General features: G+C 41.9%; 1 protein-coding gene across 1 annotated transcript; it reads left to right on the top strand.

Annotated features, from left to right (window-relative positions):
• Positions 1-3,719: 3,719 nt before the first annotated feature.
• On the top strand, positions 3,720-19,651 carry LOC124113274 (GDP-L-fucose synthase-like). Its single transcript, XM_046473568.2, has 10 exons — positions 3,720-3,804; positions 8,330-8,481; positions 9,034-9,148; positions 10,367-10,495; positions 13,078-13,151; positions 14,413-14,546; positions 14,971-15,102; positions 16,484-16,563; positions 17,765-17,864; positions 19,195-19,651. The coding sequence occupies exons 2-10, from the start codon at positions 8,342-8,344 to the stop codon at positions 19,248-19,250; spliced, it is 960 nt and encodes a 319-aa protein (XP_046329524.1). The 5' UTR covers positions 3,720-3,804; positions 8,330-8,341; the 3' UTR covers positions 19,251-19,651.
• The last annotated feature ends 6,935 nt before the right edge of the window (positions 19,652-26,586 follow it).

The following is a 26,586-nucleotide window of genomic DNA, read 5'->3' as shown; positions in this document are numbered from 1 at the left end:
GTATAAGCCGGTGCTTGGCTTGAAGAGGAATATAGTGCTTGGAGGGGAGTATGAGGAAGTACCTGAAGAGAAATATAAGGCGGTGCTTGGCTTGAAGAGGAATAAAGTGCTTGGAGGGGAGTATGAGGAAGTACCTGAAGAGAAATATAAGGCGGTGCTTGGCTTGAAGAGGAATATAGTGCTTGGAGGGGAGTATGAGGAAGTATCTGAAGAGAAATAAAAGGCGGTGCTTGGCTTGAAGAGGAATATAGTGTTTGGAGGGGAGTATGGGGAAGTACCTGAAGAGAAATATAAGCCGGTGCTTGGCTTGAAGAGGAATATAGTGCTTGGAGGGGAGTATGAGGAAGTACCTGAAGAGGAGTATATGAGGCGGTGCTTGAAGTGAAATACGATGAGTGGTGGGGGGCGGCGGGGGACACCAGAAATGGGCTTCATACATTGTTCCCATGTCGGGAATCGAACCCGGGTCTTCGGCGTGACGAGCGAACGCTTTAACCAGTAGGCAATCTGACCGCCCCTGACTGATTAGTGGACACACGAGTGTGGAACATCTTGACCGAGTCCACTTTACAGCATACGGATGACTTCGTTCCTCTGATCGCCTCACAACTAAGGCAACATGTGCTTCATCTATGGAACGTATTGATAAATTCTCTCATACAATGATTGATGATCTTTTTTCGCAATTCCAAACCACATCTCTCGACACCATGTACACACGCATCTTCCCGAGGCAAAGTCAAGTTTTCCCCCTTGCCGAACTCGGCTGGTATTATGGAGTTACATTTTGGCTGGACTAACGAGTCCATGCATTGTCCAATCAAAATCGAGCAACGAAATCGAAATCCGGTTCGTAAACTGTCGTGCAGATTTCGGTCGATTGCAGGATTTGCAAAGTATGTGCACCGCCAACTCGTTGTCAACTGATATTTTCCAAACCTTTTCATGTTTTTTATCGGGGTTTGCGTGAATTGATGTACTTCGCGATGTAAGACCCGTTTTATCACAATATAGATCTTAATGATCTTGATGGGCGCCGCCAAATGCAAATGACAGAATCGGATTGGTCCATATGAGAGGCTTAGAAGGGCGTAACCCGTAATAACCACTGGTGGCGCTACAATCGAGCCCAGGAATTCCAGCCTAGTTCGGCAAGGGTGGAAACTGGACTTTTAAAGTCAGTTAACTCTCTTGCCTCGGGAAGATGGTACACACGTAGAATTGATTCTTCCTAAATACTGCGCTTCTTCGCACTACGTACAATGGCCGAGTGGGGACATGGCTTTCTCGCCTTCAATTACGGCCGCGAGAAAGCGATAAGACGAGACGAAACGAGACGAGACGAAAAAGCGACATAATTACGATATGATTAATTCATTATTTTATCTCAATTGTTATTTATTCAATTGGTTAATCATTTTGTGTGAATATACACTCTTAAAAAGGGAAACGCATAGGTGTTTTGAGAATTCCAATTAGTTTTTTTTCCCAAGCAATCGTCATAAAGACTATTCTTATGTTTGATTCCCATTAATCATGTCATGTTTGCTGTGCATTGCGCGCAAACACATCTCAAAATGTTTTTTTTGTAAACGTTTATCAGCAAAAATGCAGGATGCACGGAAATTGCTTTCAGAAAATGTTTTCAGCACAATGCACGTGCAAAATGTTGGAAACACGAGTAGAGACACTGACTATAAAAGACCGTACAAAATTCATCAGTTCATTACGAATTTTCTGACGTGAACGGAGATCGAAAAATGCCAAGATTAACTGCAGCTGACCGAAATATTGCCATTGGACGTTTGGAAGCAGGGGAGTCCCAGTCTGCCGTTGCAAGACACTTCAACGTTCACCAAAGCACCATATCTCGACTATGGGATCGATATACCCGCACTAATTCGACTCAAGATCATCCCAGAAGTGGAAGACCAAGAGTGACCACCCCTGTCAAGGCCGTAGTTAACTTTTTTTTACATTTGGGGGGCTAACATTGTACAAGTATCACTTGTCCCCAACTTGTATTTTCATGATTCAAATAAAACTGTTTTCTATATAAAAAAAATACCCCCCCCCCCCCCCCCCCCCCGGCTGGCGACGGCACTGCCTGCTCAGGATCGGTACATCCGGTTGCATCACCTTTGGAATCGATTTGCTACAGCAACGGACACTGCAGGACAAGTGACTGGTATGCGAAGAATTTCCGACCAAACCATCAGAAATCGTCTGAGGGAAGTGGGAATTCGAGCGAGACGACCAAAAGTTGGACCTGCCTTGCGACGTCTACACCGCCAACGACGTGTCCGGTGGTGCAACAGAGTACAGGCATGGGATCTCAGGAACTGGCGACGCGTTTGGTTCAGCGATGAGTCACGTCTTCTTCTTCACGTGTATACCGATGTCGACGTGAACGTTTTGCGCCGAAATAGACCAAATTCTGCGTCCTCACCTCCTCCCAACTTTGGACCGCCAGAGGGAGCTGTTCCAACATGACAACGCTCGGCCCCACACAGCACGTGCAACAGTTAATTTGCTTGTTAATGAGAACATCAATGTCCTTCCCGATTGAACATTTGTGGGACAAACTTGATCGACGCGTCCGTCAACGTTACCAGCGTCCCCACACACTGGCACAACTCGCCGAAGAATTCCCCACGATAAAAAAAGACGACTTGTGCAATCTGTGCCAAGGAGGTGTCGAGCAGTGACGCCTGCAAGAGGTGGTGTGACCAGGTACTGATCATGACGCCCCCTTGTGGCTACCCATGTCTAACGACTGAACTGAATTAATGCTGACAATGACGACAATGCTTATGTCGATCACTGTGTCTAGTTTCATTTGATTGTGTTCACGCATATTCTGTGTAGATACTTTTACATCCGCTTAATAAATATCCTTATTTTTTAACTATGCGTTTCGTTTTTTGAAGAGTGTATGAATATATATTATTTTAGTGGTATTTTATATTTCATGTAGATTTGTGTCCAGTAAGCCTTATAAGTCTGATTATATACACTGTAAATGCAAAGTGTGACACATTAATTAAAATAACAACCTTTGTTATAACCACTCCTCATCATTTTCTTGGGGACATGGGTGGCCCACTCGTCTGGGACGCCGCAATTCTATTATTCACTAATATTGTTTCTGATTAAAGCACTACAGACCGACGTCATATTCGTGCAAAATAAAACAAGCGTTGATCCGGCTTTCTTACCAAATAAAATAATCACACAAAAACATGTTCTTGCAACTTCTAAATTCACATCAAAGACTTCATGTACAAAAACATTTAATCATAGTACATTCAGTCAAGTTTCAAGAAAATAACATGATGTTATTACTTGTGATGGGTATGGGAGTTTTAAAATGTATCACAATATTTTACGATGCACAAGGCCGTATTGCGCTACATATCACGATATATTGCATAATTCTAAATTTTGAATTCAGAAGCAATTTGAAACATCAGTTTATGAATTGAAGTTCATAAATGGAACAAAACAAGATAATGGTACAACATACTGTTTACTCAGTCAATAAATAGGCATGGATGCACGCTCCGGATTCACGCTTTGGATTTTTTTCCAGTGTATAACATTAAACACATGATAAAAATTACCCGATATATCAAGCATGTAAGAATGGTAGCGTGATAAAGATTGGGAAAATAACTATACATATCTTGAGACGACCCCTTGTTTCATTTGCTTCGGATGTTTCCGCCAGGGACCTATCAGTGTGCGTGTATGATCACGTGTCAAATTCTTTCCCTTCAGTGACCGGTAGTCAGCGTGGCACAGGTAAGCTTGTGGATGTTATTCTGTGTCTTACTGCTAATGTGTTCCATAGCGTTCCTTTTAGAGTTTTGGCAGATGGAATTTTAAAGATATTACCCATACAAGTGGGAGTGGTTATATTGGCAACTAGTATGATAAGTGGATCGAAATTTTAGGGCTGGGACAGTCCAAATTTACGACCCGGGTACTCGACCCCAACCACTACCCGACCCCACCCACTACCCGACCCTACCCGCGTACCCACTGTAGGTCTCAAGAATTGGGTACATAATTTCCAATTGGGAATTGTTTTACCCGAGCCCTGGCAAACGTTATTTACATACACGTATAAAACGTTTAGATCATACAGGTACTTAAGTCGACTGAAGTTACATCTTTACTGAAACCACGGACCTATATATATACGGCCTATTATACAAGTCCGTGCTGAAACGACCCGTGAAGATCCGGGGTAGAATCTAGTATATAGGTCTTCACCAACCCATGCTTGCAGTCAAAAGCGACTATGGTTGTCGAAAGAGGCGACTGACAGGTGGTCAGGCTCGCTGTCTTGGTTGATGCATGTCATCGATCCAAATTTCGTGGATCTATGCTTGTGTTGTCAATCACAGGATTGTATGGTCCAGACTTGATCATTGACAGACCGCTGTCATATAGCTGGAATATTGCTGAGTGTGGTGTTAAACATTAAATAAAAAAAAGTATCTCTGTCGATATGTTACTGTATATATACTAGCCACATAAAGAAACTGTGCACGGAGAAAATATATTCTGGATTGAAATACAACACAGCAAGAACAAAATGATGCAGACGCTGTAGCAGTTGAATGATCGGACCATCAGAAAATGTCAACGGGACCTGAACAACATCTGTTACGATGACGTCAGAAGATCAAAATGCAGTAGGGGGTCATACGACAAAGTCACAAAGTCAATAACGGGTATGACCACCCTGTGCGTGAATCACAGCAGTGCATCGGCGACGCATGGAGTCCACCAAATGGGCATGAGGCCTGGGGAATGGCCTGCCATATCCTCCTCAAATCCTGTGCCAAGTCACAGACGTTATCTGGAGGATGTGGAAGACGACGCAGACGGCGCTCCATTTCATCCCACACATGCTCTATTGGGGAGAGATCTGGAGAAATTGCAGGCCATGGCAGTAACATGACATTGTTATGGTGAAGGAAATCCATTGCGACCCTAGCCGTGTGAGGACGAGCGTTGTCCTGTTGAAATGTCAATCCCGGGCCATGACGTTGCAGGAAAGGAATGACCACAGGCCTCAGAATCTGATCTCTGTAGCCAACACCGGTGAGATTGCCCTGAACAACCACCAAAGGGGTTCGGTGCCGTGCTGTTATCCCACCCCAAATCATCACAGAGCCACCTCCAAAACGATTCCTCTCCACAATACAGTTGCGTGCATAACGTTCTCCCAAACGCCGGTAGACACGTTGGCGCCCGTCATTGTGGGAAATGTTGAACCTCGATTCATCTGTAAAGACAACATTTCTCCACCATATTCGAGGTTGGCGAACATGTTTTCGACACCATCTTAGACGGTTGACTCGATGACGGTGTGTCAGGATGGGACGTATGGCAGGGCGTCCTACTGACGTAAACGATTCCTGACTGTGTTGGGATGGATACGGTACAGTCCAGGAATTGTCTGGGAAGTCGTTACTGCCTTTTGGAACCTGTGTCGGAGTTGTGTAACTCGAATCCATCTGTCCTGTCTTGGCGTCGTTACTTGGGGACGTCCTGAACGTGGGTGGTTCGCAACGTCATTTGTGTTCTGATAACGCCTCACCAATGCCGATATCGTGTTACGATGGCATTGGAAATGTGTTGCCACCTGTTGTTGCCTCATTCCTGCCCGGATCATTCCAATGGCTTCATGACGCTGTGCAGCTGTCAATCTTGGCATGATTTGCTTGTGATATGCTTGTGTCTGCGCCTGAGAAGTTTTGAATTTTTGGATGACCACAGATCATGCTTTCCAAAGTGACAGCAAATTTTGAGTTGCACATGCTGTGTACAGCTGCACAGGATGCACGTGCAGTAACACATTGCACGTCCATAGGCCCCCATCAATGACGTCATATCGCATGGCACGTGCATGAGCGTTTGAATGTCTCCAATAATTGCTGTGTTCAAACCTATATTTCATATATGGACGGTGTGCCCTTATATCTATATTTTCTCCGTGCACAGTTTCTTAATGTGGCTAGTATAGTATCTTAGTCCATAAAGTTGTTACTGTGTAGAATCTTAGTCCATTGTTACTGGGTAGAATCATGTACAGTGTTACTGGGTAATATCTCTGTCCATATATTACTGGGTTGAATCTCAGTCCATTGTTACTAGGTAGTATCTCAGTCCATTGTTACTGGGTAGAATCATGTACTGTGTTACTGGGTAATATCTCTGTCCATATATTACTGTGTTGAATCTCAGTCCATTGTTACTAGGTAGTATCTCAGTCCATTGTTACTGGGTAGAATCATGTACTGTGTTACTGGGTAATATCTCTGTCCATATATAACTGGGTTGAATCTCAGTCCATTGTTACTGGGTAGAATCATGTACCGTGTTACTGGGTAATATCTCTGTCCATATATAACTGGGTTGAATCTCAGTCCATTGTTACTAGGTAGTATCTCAGTCCATTGTTACTGGGTAGAATCGTGGACTGTGCTACTGAGTAGAATCTCAGTCCATATGTTTCTGGTGTTGGTGCATGTGGAATTCCCTTATAAATACAATCTATATATAGCACGGGAATTACCTCCCTGTGACGTAATGCGTTGTAACCGGATGTAGCATGGTTCTGAATACACGAGTCAAATGAAGACTTTGTTTTGATTTCTAGTAATCAATCAAGCTTATATAAAGTAGCTTGATGCTGATTGATCAAGTGAAACACAGAACGTGAGGTAAACATTGACAGGGATAGTTGTTGATGGTCCAGAGCGTGAGGTAAACATCGACGGGGAAACTTGTTGATGGTCCAGAACGTGAGGTAAACATTGACAGGGAAAGTTGTTGATGGTCCAGAGCGTGAGGTAAACATCGACGGGGAAACTTGTTGATGGTCCAGAACGTGAGGTAAACATTGACAGGGAAAGTTGTTGATGGTCCAGAATGTGAGGTAAACATTGACGGGGAAAGTTGTTGATGGTTCAGAACGTAAGGTAAACATCGGCGGGGAAAGTTGTTGATGGTCCAGAATGTGAGGTAAACATTGACAGGGAAAGTTGTTGATGGTCCAGAACGTGAGGTAAACATTGACAGGGAAACTTGTTGATGGTCCAGAAAGTAAGGTAAACATTGACAGGGAAAGTTGTTGATGGTCCAGAACGTGAGGTAAACATGGACAGGGAAAGTTGTTGATGGTCCAGAACGTGAGGTAAACATGGACAGGGAAAGTTGTTGATGGTCCAGAACGTAAGGTTAACATTGACAGGGAAAGTTGTTGATGTTCCAGAAAGTGAGGTAAACATGGACGGGGAAAGTTGTTGATGGTCCAGAACATGATGTAAACATCGATGGGGAAAGTTGTTGATGGTCCAGAACATGAGGTAAACATTGACAGGGAAAGTTGTTGATGTTCCAGAACGTGAGGTAAACATTGACAGGGAAAGTTGTTGATGGTCCAGAAAGTGAGGTAAACATTGACAGGGAAAATTGTTGATGGTCCAGAAAGTGAGGTAAACATTGACAGGGAAAGTTGTTGATGGTCCAGAAAGTGAGGTAAACATTGACATGGAAAGTTGTTGATGGTCCAGAAAGTGAGGGAAACATCGATGGGGAAAGTTGTTGATGGTCCAGAATGTGAGGTGAACATGGACAAGGAAAGTTGTTGATGGTCCAGAACGTGAGGTACCGTATTTTCTTGAGTATAGTGCGCACTTATTTTTCGAAAAAACACAGCTGTGTAGAAGGGGGTGCGCATTATACACGAATTATGAGTTTGGATGTTTTTTTCCCCCATGGAAAGACATTACCGTGAGCACGAAACACGGGGAATACCATGTCAACAAAACCATACTGAAGTATGCAAAATAATTATGTAATTACACTGTCTGGTAAACATTGACGGGGAAAGTTGTTGATGGTCCAGAACGTAAGGTAAACATTGACAAGGAAAGTTGTTGATGGTCCAGAACGTGAGGTAAACATTGACGGGGAAAGTTGTTGATGGTCCAGAACGTGAGGTAAACATTGACAGGGAAAGTTGCTGATGGTCCAGAACGTGAGGTAAACATTGACAGGGAAACTTGTTGATGGTCCAGAATGTGAGGTAAACATTGACGGGGAAAGTTGTTGATTGTCCAGAATGTGAGGTAAACATTGACAGGGAAAGTTGTTGATGGTCCAGAACGTGAGGTAAACATTGGCGGGGAAAGTTGTTGATGGTCCAGAACGTGAGGTAAACATTGACAGGGAAAGTTGTTGATGGTCCAGAACGTGAGGTAAATTTGTAAGGTGGACATTCTTTATCGCCTTTGCACAAATTTTGTAGACACAAGTAACCATGGCAACAGAGAAGAAAGTAGTGATGGTCACAGGAGGCACAGGTCTGGTGGGCAAGGCCATTGAGACAGTTGCCACTGCTGAACTGAAAAGGGATGACGAAGAGTGGCACTTTGTGTCTTCAAAAGATGCTGATCTTTCGTGAGTACATCAGTCTATTTGAATAGTGGGGGGGCAAAGTTTGCAAGCCAGAAACTTATGATCTTGGGTTGGAATCCCAGTTTACCTTGACTATAAAATCCAACACTAACTCACCATTTGAATTGTGGGCTTCATTAAGTTGTGTAAATTTATGTGACCACTTCTGTGGTCTAGTGGTAGAGTGTCCACCCAGGGACGGAATGTCTGGGTTTTGATCCCCTGCCATGTCAAACCAAAAGATTTGGTACTTGTTGTTACTCTGCCTGGCACTTAGCATTAAGGACTGGTTGGCTTGGAGTCCGCATACTGTGTCTGATTGGTGTATTCATGTTAAACTGCGGAATGGCATCTCTGTGGGCTAGCACCATAAATCGGTATCAGTCCGGACTAGCACCAGCAGCCACACACAAGTGCATGCACGTCGCTATATAAATGCAATAATCTTGAACGCAATGTTGCACCTCACCTTTATATTTATGAAGAAGGTTAGATTTTTTCTTGTGCCATTCTTTAGCAGCTAGCAGTACTGAGTGCACGAAGGATTATTTTCAGAGACGTTGCAGCGACGGAAGCCTTGTTTGAGAAGATCAAACCAACCCACGTCATCCATCTAGCAGCTCTTGTTGGAGGTTTGTTCCGCAACCTCAAGTACAACCTTGACTTTCTGGTATGTCAGGCTTGTATTTTCCCCTAATTCAGGTTCATTCTTGCAGGGATTTATTTTGGGTCTATTTATTTTTAGGTCCAGGGAACCATCAGTATTACATTTTGGTGGTCTCCGAGTCATGGGACTTGCATCATGTGTCATGCTGCACTTGATTTTAAAAAAATGTCACTTGTGTCCTATTTTGAAGATACTCAGAAGGCTTAAGCCTATTATAGATTGGGATTTCAAATTAAGCTTGAAGAAAATAGACTGTTGACACCATGAAGTATATATGTATTTCTTACCAGAATTTTGGGGTGGTGTGGTAGCCTAGTGGCTGAAATACTCGCTCATCACGCCAAAGGCCAGTGTTGGACTTCCCACATGGGTACAATGTTTGAAGGGCATTTCTGGTGTCCTCTTCCGTGATATTGTTGGAATATCGCTAAGAGCGGGTTAATACCATACTCCTTCATTCACTTAACAGAATTTAAATGTCAGTTTTATGTACCATGCAATCTCCATTTTCAGTAGTTGAAATTGCCATACTTTGGTTAGCCCCACAGTTCTTTAATGTAGGTTGGTGGCCCAGTCATCTAAGGCGCCGCAATTTTCTGTGCAGAGTTGCGTCCCTTGGGCACGCCAGAAACCTATGATTGTGGGTCTTCCCGGTTTGCCCCGATTATGTTTCTAGGTTTGTCAGCAGCATACCCGTGCTCGTGGCTTTCACCGAAGTGGTAAACATCTGAGACCTGCATCACTTCGGGCTTTACTCCCACATTAAGCTGACACGCCTACTCAATGTAGGTCATTTGAATGTGTATAGGATGCAATATTTTGAGTCAAGTGAAACCTTGGTCTCAACAGAACACTCAAGGATATGAACTCAGAGCAAGCAATCTGTACTGATGGAACTATTTTTATCTGATACCACTTTGGGAATGCCCTTTTGTGTAAAACTGGTGTATTTTTGCACACTCCTGGCAAATGAATGTCACCTTTTCTGTTTATTTGTTGTTACTTCTGTTTCAGGGAGAATTTGAGAATTTGGCACCTTAAATACATACTTATTTCCTATTCATTAGTTATAAAGCTTGTCATATTTATGAACTGGAATCCAAATGAATTATTCATAAATGTGGAAATAGAAAGGCATCCAGGCAGAAATATCTTCATATTGCTACTATCTTCAACATCTTCCCATCCAAGATCATTTTGCGGTTATATTCTGTGTTCCAGCGGGTGAACAATAAGATCAATGACAACATCCTCAACACCAGCTACAAACATGGAGTGAAGAAGGTGGTGTCCTGTCTCTCCACCTGTATCTTCCCTGACAAAACCACATACCCCATTGATGAAACCATGGTAAGACAGACCCCCTACCCCATTGATGAAACCATGGTAAGACAGACCCCTACCCCATTGATGAAACCATGGTAAGACAGACCCCTACCCCATTGATGAAACAATGGTAAGACGGACCCCCTACCCTATTGATGAAACCATGGTAAGACAGACCCCTACCCCATTGATGAAACCATGGTAAGACAGACCCCCTACCCCATTGATGAAACCATGGTAAGACAGACCCCTACCCCATTAATGAACCTACCTCATTGATGAAACCATGGTAAGACGGACCCCCTACCCTATTGTTCAACATACCCCATTGATGAAACAATGGTAAGACAGACCCCCTACCCTATTGTTGAACCTACCTCATTGATGAAACAATGGTAAGACGGACCCCCTACCCTATTGTTGAACCTACCCCATTGATGAAACAATGGTAAGACGGACCCCCTACCCCATTGATGAAACAATGGTAAGATGGTCCCCCTACCCCATTGATGAAACCATGGTAAGACAGACCCCCTACCCTATTGTTCAACATACCCCATTGATGAAACCATGGTAGGTCAGACCCCTACCCTATTGTTCAACATACCCAATTGATGAAACCATGGTAAGACAGACCCCCTACCCTATTGTTCAACATACCCCATTGATGAAACCATGGTAAGACGGACCCCCTACCCCATTGATGAAACAATGGTAAGATGGACCCCCTACCCAATTGATGAAACCATCGTAAGATGGAACCCCTACCCTATTGTTCAACATACCCCATTGATGAAACCATGGTAAGATGGAACCCCTACCCTATTGTTGAACCTACCCCATTGATGAAACCATGGTAAGACAGACCCCCTACCCTATTGTTGAACCTACCCCATTGATGAAACCATGGTAAGACAGACCCCCCCTACCCTATTGTTCAACATACCCATTGATGAAACCATGGTAAGACAGACCCCCTTCCCTATTGTTCAACATACCCATTGATGAAACCATGGTAAGACAGACCCCCTACCCTATTGTTCAACATACCCATTGATGAAACCATGTTAAGACAGACCCCCTACCCTATTGTTCAACATACCCATTGATGAAACCATGGTAAGACAGATCCCCTACCCTATTGTTCAACATACCCCATTGATGAAACCATGGTAAGACAGACCCCCTTCCCTATTGTTCAACATACCCCATCGATGAAACCATGGTAAGACAGACCCCCTTCCCTATTGTTCAACATACCCCATTGATGAAACCATGGTAAGACAGACCCCCTACCCTATTGTTCAACATACCCATTGATGAAACCATGGTAAGACAGACCCCCTACCCTATTGTTCAACATACCCATTGATGAAACCATGGTAAGACAGACCCCCTACCCTATTGTTCAACATACCCCAGTGATGAAACCATGGTAAGACAGACCCCCTACCCTATTGTTCAACATACCCCATTGATGAAACCATGGTAAGACAGACCCCTACCCCATTGATGAAACCATGGTAAGACAGACCCCTACCCTATTGTTCAACATACCCCATTGATGAAACCATGGTAAGACGGACCCTCTACCCTATTGTTGAACACACCCCATTGATGAAACAATGGTAAAACAGACCCCCTACCCTATTGTTCAACATACCCCATTGATGAAACCATGGTAAGACAGACCGCTACCCCATTGATGAAACCATGGTAAGATGGACCCCCTACCCCATTGATGAAACCATGGTAAGACGGACCCCTACCCTATTGTTGGCCCTACCCCATTGATGAAACCATGGTAAGATGGACCCCCTACCCCATTGATGAAACCATGGTAAGACAGACCCCCTACCCCATTGATGAAACCATGGTAAGACAGACCCCTACCCCATTGATGAACCTACCTCATTGATGAAACCATGGTAAGACGGACCCCCTACCCTATTGTTGAACCTACCCCATTGATGAAACCATGGTGACATGGACCCCCTACCCTATTGTTGAAACCATGGTAAGATTGACTCCCTACCCCATTGATGAAACCATGGTAAGATGGACCCTCTAATCTATTGTTGAACCTACCCCATTGATGAAACCATGGTAAGATGGACCCTCTAATCTATTGTTGAACCTACCCTATTGATGAAACCATGGTAAGACGAACCACCTTCCACAATATTGAAAGCATGGTAGACCAATTCCGCATTTGATCTGACAAGGGTGAGTTCTAAGTATCTCTGCAATATTGGCTACTAGTTTTTGAGCTAGCATGCAAAATAGGGGTTGCACTAGACTATCATCTCGTTTCTATAATGTACTATTTTACAGAAGAAAAAAAACGTTGTTAAATTATGGTCATAAAATATTATAAAAAGGTGCCCAGGGACTTTCTTCCTGCAACTGCAGTAATCTAGACATGGCAAATATCATAGACTTGCATGGGCTGGTTTGGATATATTTGTTTCAGGGTCTGTATGACAGATTATTTTTACACTTGATAGCTTGCTAAACTATAGAGGTAACAGCAAGAGTTCCCAATGATATGTTGTACACTTCGAGTGTTTGTAGCATGCTGAGACTAATTCTCTCTCTTCTTCCAGGTTCACAATGGCCCCCCACATAACAGCAACTTTGGATACTCTTATGCCAAACGTCTTATTGACATTCAGAATAAGTAAGTAAAGGTTGTGTGAAGTGAAATTTCCAGTTGACCCCGAACAGACAGTTGAAAGAAGGACAAGAAGATCATAATGGCTGTGAACTCTCACACAAATAAACTCATAGACACACATGCTCTGTGGCACACTTGAATCTCAAGGGGCACATCTGAACATCCCCAGGTGTGCTCTGTGGCACACTTGAATCTCAAGGGGCACATCTGAACATCCCCAGGTGTGCTCTGTGGCACACATGAATCTCAAGGGGCACATCTAAACATTCCCAGGTGTGCTCTGTGGCACACTTGAATCTCAAGGGGCACATCTGAACATCCCCAGGTGTGCTCTGTGGCACACATGAATCTCAAGGGGCACATCTGACATCCCCAGGTGTGCTCTGTGGCACACTTGAATCTCAAGGGGCACATCTAAACATTCCCAGGTGTGCTCTGTGGCACACTTGAATCTCAAGGGGCACATCTGACATCCCCAGGTGTGCTCTGTGGCACACTTGAATCTCAAGGGGCACATCTGAACATCCCCAGGTGTGCTCTGTGGCACACTTTAATCTCAAGGGGCACATCTGAACATCCCCAGGTGTGCTCTGTGGCACACTTTAATCTCAAGGGGCACATCTGAACATCCCCAGGTGTGCTCTGTGGCACACATGAATCTCAATGGGCACATCTGAACATCCCTAGTTGTGCTCTGTGGCACACATGAATCTCAATGGGCACATCTGAACATCCCTAGTTGTGCTCTGTGGCACACTTGAATCTCAATGGGCACATCTGAACATCCCTAGTTGTGCTCTGTGGCACACATGAATCTCAATGGGCACATCTGAACATCCCTAGTTGTGCTCTGTGGCACACATGAATCTCAATGGGCACATCTGAACATCCCTAGTTGTGCTCTGTGGCACACTTGAATCTCAAGGGGTACCTCTAAACATTCCAAGGAATGCTTTGTTTGCTCATGCTGGCGTCGCTAGTTTGTTGCTGCTGATAGTTCTCAAATTATGCCAGCACTTCAATCATTTGCTGCAATTTAGTATTACTACATATATATTGAGGACAGTTTCTGCAGCCTCTAATAACATTTCAGACTGTGGTACTAATGGAATATTGCTAAAAATGGTGTAAAACCATACACACTTACTCACCAAGACATTTATCTTCAGATTGAACTAGATCATGATGTGATGCTTTATTTTGAAAGAAGAAGTTCAGCACTCAAGACTCAAGGTCCTCCTTAACAATGACTGTGATATTTCAGAGCCTATCACGCACAGCATGGCTGCCATTTCACATCTGTGATCCCCACCAATGTGTTCGGTGCCTATGACAACTTCAACCTGGAAGATGGCCATGTACTACCGGGGCTCATGCACAAAGTCTACATGGCAAAGAGTGAGTCGACATTCCATGCTCCAATATTAAGTCTTACCTGGTCAAACAGTTCGTCTCCCTTGTTTAACACTGATTTGGGCCCTGAGTTTTACAATAAAAGTTGTTCATGATTCATCATCAAGAGTAGTTGTAGTTAAAAAGCATTAGATGATAGGGATATTATAAACTTTGCAAGGGGCACAGGTGGCCCAGTCATCAAAGGTGCTTTCATTGGGCACCCAGAAACCTATGACTGGGGGTTTGAATCCCAGTTTGCCCTGATTTTGTTTCTGGGTTTGTTAGCACCATACCCAACTCACTCATTCATTCACTCGCTCAACCCTTGCAAACAGCAGAAGACTGAAAATAATTACTTTAAATTCAGGTGGAAATATTGACGATAGCGTATGAGAGTGTGTTTGACTCAGTTATTTCTGCTTCCCAGAGAACAACACTCCCTTCACTGTGTGGGGCACAGGCTCCCCGCGCCGACAGTTCATCTACTCCCTTGACCTGGCCAGGCTCTTTGTCTGGGTTCTCCGCGAGTATGAGGAAATAGATCCCATCATCCTTTCTGGTAAGTCACAGGTTCACTACTTGAAAAACAATATATTTCGGTAATATTTTTTTTTTCACCAAATAGGTAAATGTCGAAGATGTAACTTTCCTACCATGTCAAGCTGACATCCTGGGATGTAAACCTAACTCTTATCATTCAGGCACTACTTAGTAGTAGGGCTGGGACGGGTAACTTGGGTACTCAGGTCGGGTGTGTCCTGAGTAGGACCCGGATACCCACATGTCTACCCGGACCCGTGGTTAGTCACGTGATATACTATAATGACATTAACAATGAAACAATGGTTACACTACAAGTATAGCTAATGTTCACATTTCCTTCTCACTATGCAAGCATTCGTTCTGACTTTTATATGTTCGAGTAAGGATAAATCGTCTATCAACTGCAGTGTATGCATGATCATATTGTTTTATACGTGTATCTAAATAGTTTTTGCCAGGGCTGCGGTAAAACAATTCCCATTCGGACATTTTGTACCCAACTCTTGAGACCTATAGCGGGTATCGGGGTAGGGCTGGGTAATAGGGTGTCGAGTACCTGGGAAGTAAATTTGGACTTTGTCCCAGCCTTACTTAGTAGGTAAACATCTTCTCATCATACCCAATGCCATTTGTTTACCTGGACAAGCGTTAGGAATAAAACAATATTCACTCACTTCCTCACCCAATTAGGGGTTGTGGGGTAGCCAAGCGGTTAATGCATCCGTTTGTCAGCATAGTCCTGGGTTTCAATTCCCCACAATGTGTGGAAGCCTCTTCTGGTGTCCAGCTCCTTGACCTTGCTGGAATATTGTTAAAATGGCATTAAGCTCACTCACTCACCCTCTTACAATATCCACTGTGATTATGTAGTTTGAGTTTGTGTGTAGGGTTGTGACGGGTAACTCGAATACTCTGGTACTGATTTGGACCTGCCGGGTACCAACAGTACTACCCGGACCCATGGTTAGTCATGTGATATATTATTTAGCAGCAATAACAATAAGTTTTGTTTGATAGGCATTACTTAGAAGTTGACGGGTGACAAAGTAGACACAATTTGTGGATAACAACTTCTTTAATTACTGTAAAGGCGGCATTTCGGTATGGTTGACAACGGTATAAGGATCTATACTGAAACGTCGCCTTCATAGTAATTAAAGAAGTTGTTATCCATTAATTGTGTCTACTTTGTAATAACAATAAGACTCTCAGGTCTTAGTAGGGTCAGGTGACATGGGGTTGGGTATCAGCATAGTACATTTGGTCTTGTTCCAGCCCTAATGGTGTGACATATAGTTCTCACAGAATATATGGGGGCTGCTGATGGTGTAATGGTTTTATAAAATGATGGCACGACATACATGTGTATCTGAGGGGTTTGAGTGTGGTTGTTTCAGTTGGCGAGGAGGACGAGATCAGCATCAAGAGAGCCGCTGAGCTGGTTGTTGAAGCCATGGAATTCAAGGGGGAGGTCAAGGTGAGAACACTCTTCTGGGCAGCTTTGCCAGTGTTGCTGGTCAGGGTCATCCTGTATGTAGTCCGGGTCATTCTGTATGTAGCCAGGGACATCCTGTATGTAGTCTGGGTCATCCTGGATGTAGCCAGGGAAATCCTGTATGTAGTCCGGGTCATTCTGTATGTAGCCAGGGACATCCTGTATGTAGTCTTCGTCATCCTGTATGTAGTCTTCGTCATCCTGTATGTAGTCTGGGTCATCCTGTATGTAGTCTGGGTCATCCTGTATGTAGTCAGGGTCATTCTGTATGTAGTCCGGGTCATCCTGTATATAGCCAGGGACATCCTGTATGTAGTCTGGGTCATTCTGTATGTAGCCAGGGACATCCTGTATGTAGTCCGGGTCATTCTGTATGTAGTCTGGGTCATCCTGTTTGTAGTCTGGGTCATTCTGTATGTAGCCAGGGACATCCTGTATGTAGTCCGGGTCATTCTGTATGTAGCCAGGGACATCCTGTATGAAGTCTGGATCATCCTGTATGTAGTCCGGGTCATCCTATATGTAGTCTGGGTCATCCTGTATGTAGCCTGGGTCATCCTGTATGTAGCCAGGGACATCTTGTATGTAGTCCGGGACATCCTGTATATAGTCCGGGTCATCCTGTATAGCTGAAAATTGCTGAGTGTGGCGTTAATCAACAAACAAACAAACTGTATTGTCAAGGTCATCTTGTATGTATTCATTGTCATCCTGTAATCTGGTATGGCTCATTATTTTGTCATGGTAATCAAGGAGTCTAGTTCATCCCAAGATCAATCTTTGGCCTTTGTTATCCTATGGTCAAGGGTGTCCAAAGTCATCCTGTCGTATTTGACGTCCAAGGTTAGCATTAGAATTGATCTTCAGCAAGCCATGCTTGTCGTAAGAGTTGACTAACCTGATTAGGTATTCAAGCTCACTGACTTGGCTGATGCATGTCATTGTATTCCACTTGCATAGATTGATGCTCATGATATCAAAGACAGGATTGTCTATTCCAGACTAGACTCATTTCAGACCGCTGTCATATTGCTGAATGCAGCATTAATCGAACTGTGGACTCAGTCTCCCAAGACCTCCCTGTAGTCTAGGTCATTGTATGATGTATGGCATCCAAGGTCACCTTGTAGTCTAGGGCATCCAAGATCATCCCATACTGATTGCACTAACCACACTGTTACAGTATGACACGACCAAGTCTGATGGGCAATTTAAGAAGACGGCCAGCAATGGCAAACTCCGAAAGTACCTCCCAGATTTCAAGTTCACACCTATAGAACAAGGTAAGGTATTCTATTGAAACAATACAGATATATATACATCTTTGTTTGACCACTTGACAATCTATTCTGCAGCGATAGAGAGAAATGTGTCTTTTTTATGACATTGCTTCATACCTCTGTTTTCACCATCAAAATATGTTGACCAAAATATTCAAATAAGAGCAAACCAATAGATAACCTATCTGTGCAATTCAATGAGAATTTGGCAAAGATGATGAGGGCAAGGACTAGGGCTTGGACGGGTAACTTGGGTACCCGGGTCAGGTGGCTACAGAGTAGGACCCGGGTACCCCCGGACTACCAGGACATGTGGTTAGTCACGTGATATATTGTTTCACGACAAAGATTATCGAGAACTGTATGGTTACACTACAAGTCACTAATGTTCGCATTTCTTTCTGACTATGCACATTTCCTTCTGACTTTTCATATGGTTGAATAAAGATATAACTGAAGTCAACTTCAGTGTATGCATGACCAGATTGTTTAATACATGTATCTTAATGTTTTGCCAGGGCTATGGTAAAACAATTCCCAATCAGACACCTTGTATCTCTAGATATCTACAGCCGGTACCCGGGTAGGGTCGGGTAATAGGGGAGTAGGTACCCGGGTAGTAAATTTGGACTTGTCCCAGGCCTAGCATGAACGTATGTATTGCACAGAATTATCAAGTTTGTTTCTCAATTTGAATGAGCCCAATGCAGAGCTCCAGATAACTTTTTGAACAATTGAGTTTTTACTCCAATTTTAATTGGGTTATTACATTTTTCATTGGGTAACCAATATTTTTTCACTTATCTATTCATCACTCTATTGGGGTTTTCTCAAAATGAGTAAACATTTTGAGATTTAAAAAAAATGAAATGTTTTAGATGTATATAACGGTTCTAAATATAGGCTTGAATCGGAAAGTAAATTAGCTCGTAATTGTGTTTCGGAAATTAGCTCCATTGTATGCATGCTGAAAAAGCTTCATTGGATATATATGCGTGCTGTTTGAATTCATTTGAGTTTTTCATTTAATGTGTGCGTTTCTGTACGCAACTTAATTGAAAGTAATTGGGTTTTGAATATTTTTATTGGAGGGGGGGTATTTTATGCAAATACGCAGCTTATCTGTAGCTCTGTCAATGGCATTCCAGGTCCCTTGGCAACTATATGGATCGGGTGGTCAAGTTTGGTGACTTGGTAGATTGTGTGTCATCGTACCCTGATGGCATGGGAAGTTGCTCATACTATCAATCACTGGTTTGTCTGGTTCAGACATTTACATGCCCAACACATTTTGAAAAAACAAAAATTGAAATAAATGTTACTTTTTTTCCAGCGATAAAGGAAACGTGTGATTGGTTTGTGGCCAACTTTGAGGAAGCAAGAAAGTGAGGCAGCAGCAGGCGTTGTGGACTGACTGTCGTGGGAGGTTCATATCTGGTATCCATTGTAGCTGTAGTGTTCTGTGTATCAAATAGTTGATCTCAGCCAGCTGTGTATAAACACTATTTCATGTTTCAAAAGCAATCTCATTAAAATCAGACCTCAGTTCTCGCTACTGCTAAACAAAGATCTGAGGACATCCCATTACAGGTCACGTCAGAATGACCTTTCTTCCGAACAATCAGAGCATCGCTTACCAGATTATTAAAGTGACAGCCGGAATGTTATTTCTGATCATGCAGCCTCGAAATCTTTAACTACGAACGATAGTTACGGGTTTAACGACTGTATCCATACAATCAAGACCATATATTAGCCATTCCAGAATGTTCTTTTGTTCAGGTTTCAAATTTGTAGTCAAGAATTTGTCAAAATATGTTTCGAAACGTGGTCGCCAATTTGAAATTAGTGCCGTAAAGCACGAGAAAGCTGCCTTCTGATTGGTCATTCCATTGGTCGGTCAAAGTTCGCGCAAGGTCGGTCTGACATGACCCATAATGGGATGTTCTCAGATCTTTGTTTAGCGTTAGCGAGAACTAAGATCTGATTTTAATGAGATTGGTTTCAAAAGTGACTGGATGATTAGGAAGCATATGACCTGGGATTGGTGTATGATGTAGCTGTGTTCGTTGAGTCATGGACAGACGATCATATCTTTGTACTATGCAGTATTTGTCTTGAAATGAGGATGTTATCTAAATTTGATTTATGATAATGCTTGTCCATCATTTTGGGAAAGTTGTATCCACAAGTGTCATGTTTTGTTCACAAGTATATACTTTGCAGTTTTCCATATATCGATGTTTGTTGAAATCCATATTGTTGAAGTATTTTATATATGTACAAAACATTTTTTGTGTGTCACTCAAAATAATTTTTTGAATCTCATAAATGTGATCACACCGGAGAGAACAACATTCCATACTGTTTGTAATATAAATCAAAAAGTGTATTTATTTTTATATTTTGGTCATTTGGCGAATAGAGGTGTCAAGGGGTAAATTTACTTCTCGTTGCTGCCCACAGAAGATATCCCTTTTTCTCAAAGTCTGTGATTAGACGTGTCTCACTATCCATTGATACAATATATTGATACATTGAACAGCTCTATGAAATGGAGATGCTTGTATTAACTGCTAGGTGAACATTACCCATATAAGGGGTTATATCCTACCATGTACAAGGATAACTGCAAAATGGTCTTACAATGAGTTTCTTGAACTTAGCATAACTATGCCGATAAATATGTTACAATTGTTAATATTTTTCAAAGAATCCATTTGGACATCATTATTCTTTAACTTGAATATTTTTATTGTGTGTTTTCGATATATATCAATAGAATCATTCTGTCGGTGAAATAAAGGAAGAACATCACACTGAATGTTAGAATTACACTTGCGTCTTATTGAGGTCTGAAGAGAATGATTACTGCAATGAAAAGGCTTTAAAAATGCAGTAAATTTTGTGTCTTAATTCACGTATGAATCGTGGGGTCTGATTTATGAAATAAAGGCTGCGTGGGGTTTTACAGTGTATGTGTTGGTATACATACTGTGCCTTAAGGCTTTGGGTGAAGCAGCACGAGGGCTTTGTTAGTAATAATATTCGTATGAGGACATTGCCAAGCAATCAATCCCCCACCCCACCCGGCATTGTACTGTAACTGTTTAACTAGTTCTATTGTTACAAAAGAATTTTCCTACCAATACGAGAACTTTGTGCTTGTTCCCAACCAAACATCTACATGCATTATATATGTGTTTTGAAGTGTAGATGGTCTTATGTAAGTATTTATTATCTTCAAGTGCTTGTTCATTCAAACAGTGGGAAATTGTGATTTTGTTTTTGTGTGTTCCCAGTTGTTATGTAAGGTTACCATTCTTAATGTATGTGACTGTCAAAGGAACCGTCCTCTACATGTTAAAACATTTATGTCTCATTAATGTGCCCATGTTGTAGCAGCTGGACAATAAGTATTTATATTAACAAACTTTTAGCTATGGTTACATTTCTCACTAGTGCTTCTTGAGGTGAAACATTTGTTATACCACGCCTATTTCAGTTTTCTTTTCACATCACACCTGTATCTATGATATGATATTTTTGTCCTGTTTGTGCAGGACGCTATCATTGTGGGCAGCATGTCTTCTTGTGTTATTGGTGAATAAATCTTCCTGGTCTTAATCATATGCCTCTATGTTCTTTGTAACCTAAGTACCTCATAAGATTTGGTTGGTTGGTTTGTTGTTTAATGCCGCACTCAGCAATATTCCAGCTACATGACGGTGGTCTGAAAATTATCGAGTCTGGACTAGACAATCCAGTGATTAATATCATGAGCATCGATTCATGCAACTGGGATCAATGACATGGATCAACCAAGTCAGCGAGCCTGATCCCGTTAGTCGCCTTTTACGGCAAGCATGGGTTGCTGAAGACCTCTTCTACCCCGGATCTTCAGGGGTCACCTCATAAGATAAAATCTTAACAAGAGTGAGTGAGTTTGGTTGTATGCAGCTTTGAGCCATATTCTATCAATGTCAAGGGTGGGGAACACCTAAAATGTGCATCATATATTGTACCATGTGTGACTTTCACATTACAAGCAAATCCCAACATACACCTGTGAGGATTCTGGGCGAGAATATAGCTTCCCAGAAGCCTTTGCTTGTCATAAGAGCTGAATCGGTGGTCAGGTGGGATGACTTGTTGATTGCATGTCATCGTATCCCACTTGTGAGGATCGATGCTCATGATGTCAGTCACTGGATTGTCTGGTTCAAACACGATTTTCAAACTGCCCTCATACAGCTGGATTATTGCTGAGTGGTGTGTTAAACAAACGGATGAGAACAGCTGATATATTGCATTGATTTTGTTTTCCCAAATTGAAACCCAGAGGTTGTTTACCCATAAATTGGTTCGCACAGAATGTATAATCAATAATGAGTAAATATACTAAACAACAAAAGTTCCTGTGACACCAATATTTTAGTGTATTTTAAAAAAAAGAAGTAAAGTTGTTTTTTTTTAATATTGTAGTACATGTATTGAATCAAGTAACAAAAACGTAACAGCTACAGAAAAGCATGCATTCCATGCAAAAGTTGACTTTTATGCAAGCCCCATGCATTTTACTACCCAAGAATGGGTACAGGAGTCTTTTATCTGTTGCAAACCGAAGTTGTGAGAGATTTGGTAAAAAACATAATTTTGCATTAAATCGGGTCGGGTAGCCTAGTGGTTAAAGCGTTCGCTCGTCACGCCGAAGACGCGGGTTCGAATCCCGACATTGGTACAATGTGTGAAGCCCATTTCTGGTGACCCCCGCCGTGATATTGCTGGAATATTGCTAAAAGCGGCGTAAAACCAAACTCACTCACTCACTCCAAATAGGTATCCAAACCGCACTTGGCAAGTAGATCTGAAACATGTCGGGTCGAAAAAAGCCTCTTGTTGCTCTTTTATAGGCACAGACAGCTTTCTAGAAAACAGTCCCATGCAGAACTCCAAGAACGATCAAGCCTTACACGTTCATGTACTCAAAAAGAAAAGTCATTTCGGAAAGTTCCACTTCCTGCCTTTAAAGGCCGCTGAAATCTGTCCACGACAGGACTTGATATCTTTCTAGTCGTAACAGGTAACACCGACACTAAAATTACTTACACATGATATATAGAGTGCGATGTACAAGTAAGTACTCCTACTTAATTCTGGTCATGAAAATATTTTCTACACTTCTTCAGACACTGCTGTTGTACGTGGTGGTCCAACTCGTCTTATGGGTGTTGGTGCGGTTGTTAGATGTCATCACTATTAGCGTCCGGCCGTTTGTTCTGCAAGTGTGGGATAAATTCTTGCGAAGGGCAATTTGAAAACATTCTGATGTTATTTGGTGCATTCAAAGGTCTTTGTACTCACATCAATTTTCAGAAATAAAGGGGCAAGCGACTTAGGACCATGACATACTCAACGACAAGAAAGATGTCAGATCACTCAGTTCTTTTACTTCTCTGTATGTTTCTTTCCCCGAGTGACTGGTTGCTTTTCTACTGCCCGGCATGATGTTACAGCATCGAAGGACAGTTGTAAACAGTTTTGCCAGGTCATCATCTGTTGCAAGTGTTACCTGAAAAAGAATTCCAGGACCTACATGAATAAAGTGCCTCATCTGCACACATAGGGATACAGAGAAATTCCCAGCTGAAAGAAATTCGATATAAAGCAATATCAATTTATTTAAGAATTGACCTTCACTTTGTGTGAGTTCATTGGAGTATGAACCTTCATAGAGTGAGGGCCAAACTGTATGAACGTCGGAGCTTGTGTTCGGTCCGACTTCGCCCGGGCGGTCACAATCAACTTAAACACATAGAAGTTTAATCAAATGTGTTCACATCTATAGATCAGTGTTATATCTACCTATATACCACTTTATAATGTATCAGTACATCGTCTTTAAAGAAAACAAGTTGCTCAAAGTGAAGCCCTTTTTCCCGCTACATCCTAGACATACTCTCTATCAGAAGTGTTTGGCTTGTGTTAGGTCCGACTTGGTCCGGACTGTCAAAATCTTCTATAAACACAAAAATCTATCTTGAAATGTGTTTACATCTATAGATTAATATTAAATCTACCTATATACCACTTTTTAATGTCACGGTACATCGTATTAAAGGAAACAAGGGGCTCAAAGTGAAGCCCTTTTCCCTCTACATTCTCAACATAGTCTCTATCAGAAGTGTTTGGACGGACTTGGCCCGGGCGGTCAAAATCTACTTTAAACACACATATGTATCATCAAATGTATTACATCTATAGATTAGTGTTATATCTACCTAAATACCACTTTATATAATTTCACAGATCGCAGTATTTATAGAAAATAAGGGGCCCAAAGTGAAGCCCCTTTCCCTCTACATTCTCAACATAGTCTCTATCAGAAGTGTTTGGCTTGTGTTTGGTCCGACTTGGCCCGGGCGGTCAAAATCTACTTTAAACGCACAGATGTATCTTCAAATGTGTTTACATCTATAGATTAGTATCAAATCTACCTATATACCACTTTATAATGTCACGGTACATCGTATTTAAAGAAAACAAAGGGGCTCAAAGTGAAGCATTTTTACTGTATTTTCTTAAGAAAATCCCTGTTAGAAGTGTTTGGTCCGACTTGGCCCGGGCTGTCAAAATCAACTTAAACCTCACAGATGTATCATCAAATGGATTCACATCTATAGATTACTATTATATCTACCTAAATACCACTTTAAAGTGTCTCAGATCGCTGTACTTAAAGAAAACAAGGGGCTCAAAGTGAAGCCCGTTTCCCTCTACATTCTCAACATAGTCTCTATCAGAAGTGTTTGGCTTGTGTTGGGTCCGACTTGGTCCGGACGGTCAAAATCTACTTTAAACACACATATGTATCTTCAAATGTGTTTACATCTATAGATTAGTGTTATATCTACCTAAATACCACTTTATATAATTTCACAGATCGCAGTATTTATAGAAAATAAGGGGCCCAAAGTGAAGCCCCTTTCCCTCTACATTCTCAACATAGTCTCTATCAGAAGTGTTTGGCTTGTGTTGGGGCCGACTTGGCCCGGGCGGTCAAAATCTACTTTAAACGCACAGATGTATCTTCAAATGTGTTTACATCTATAGATTAGTATTAAATCTATCTATATACCACTTTATAATGTCACGGTACATCGTATTTAAAGAAAACAAGGTGCTCAAAGTGAAGCCCTTTTCCCTCTACATCCTAGACATACTCTCTATCAGAAGTGTTTGGCTTGTGTTAGGTCCGACTTGGTCCGGACTATCAAATTTTCTATAAACACAAAAATCTATCTTGAAATGTGTTTACATCTATAGATTAATATTAAATCTACCTATATACCACTTTATAATGTCACGGTACATCGTATTAAAAGAAAACAAGGGGCTCAAAGTGAAGCCCTTTTCCCTCTACATTCTCAACATAGTCTCTATCAGAAGTGTTTGGACGGACTTGGCCCGGGCGGTCAAAATCTACTTTAAACACACATATGTATAATCAAATGTATTACATCTATAGATTAGTGTTATATCTACCTAAATACCACTTTATATAATGTCACAGATCGCAGTATTTATAGAAAACAAGGGGCCCAAAGTGAAGCCCTTTTCCCTCTACATTCTCAACATAGTCTCTATCAGAAGTGTTTGGCTTGTGTTGGGTCCGACTTGGTCCGGGCGGTCAAAATCAACTTTAAACAAATAGATGTATCATCAAATGTGTTTGCATCTATAGATTAGTATTTTATCTACCTATATACCACTTTATAATGTCACAGTACATCGTATTTAAAGAAAACTGGTCCGTTAAAGTCAAACACTTTTCCTGTATTTTCTTAAGAAAATCTCTGTCTGAAGTGTTGGGTCCGACTTGGCCCGGGCTGTCAAAATCAACTTACACCTCACAGATGTTTATTCAAATGTGTTCACATCTATAAACGAGTTTAATATCTACCTCTATATCTATCTCAGTACATCGTATTTAAAGAAAACTTGGTGCTCAAAGTGAAGCCCTTTTCCCTCTACATTCTCAACATAGTCTCTATCAAAAGTGTTTGGCTTGTGTTGGGTCCGACTTGGCCCGGGCTGTCAAAATCAGCTTTAAACTCACGGATGTATCATCAAATGTGTTTATATTTATACCTTGTTTTCTTTAAATACGATGTACTGTGACGGGAACATAAACATTATAATGATAATGATGATGATAGTTGTTTATGATGAGGATCATCACCATATTTTAACGTCTATGGTCTGATTAACAAGGAGGCCTTAACAAGGATTGAATTTAATCGTGCACTATTGCACATATTTATTTATCCTCTTGTGAAGCATGTCAAGACTGAAAACAAGTCATTCAATGGATTTTCCTAAACGACCCATTGATGCAGTACTGAATATCAATGTTAATGTTTATTTTGTTGATGGTGCTGGACGGTACAGAAATGAGTGTCAATCAAACGAAGTGGCATATCAAATCGACCCAGAACCAGTCACTTGCCACTCGAAAACGTCATGTGTGATTTTGTGTCAAAGTTGATGTCCAGCTTGACACAAACACAGTATCTTTGGCATGGTTCGATCCTCTTGTTACCGTAATGTGTGGTTTTGACTCCGAGACCATCAATGGTACGACCCAGAATATGCAGAGGGCGTCGTGGGAAATGATAATTACATATAAAATTCTTTGGAATACGCCCACATACAGAGTCAGACG

The sequence above is a fragment of the Haliotis rufescens genome, unplaced genomic scaffold (genome assembly GCF_023055435.1).
Source record: "Haliotis rufescens isolate VD_foot unplaced genomic scaffold, xgHalRufe1.0.p SCAF_5, whole genome shotgun sequence".
Lineage (NCBI taxonomy): Eukaryota > Metazoa > Mollusca > Gastropoda > Lepetellida > Haliotidae > Haliotis > Haliotis rufescens.
This window is presented reverse-complemented; position numbering and strand designations above follow the sequence as displayed.

Coding starts and splice junctions, on each gene's coding strand:
- LOC124113274 (XM_046473568.2), top strand. CDS start 8,342: ATGGCAACAGAGAAGAAAGTAGTGATGGTCACAGGAGGCACAGGTCTG. Junction 14,547..14,970: donor CAAAGTCTACATGGCAAAGA/GTGAGTCGACAT, acceptor TCTGCTTCCCAG/AGAACAACACTCCCTTCACT. Junction 17,865..19,194: donor GTTCACACCTATAGAACAAG/GTAAGGTATTCT, acceptor CTTTTTTTCCAG/CGATAAAGGAAACGTGTGAT.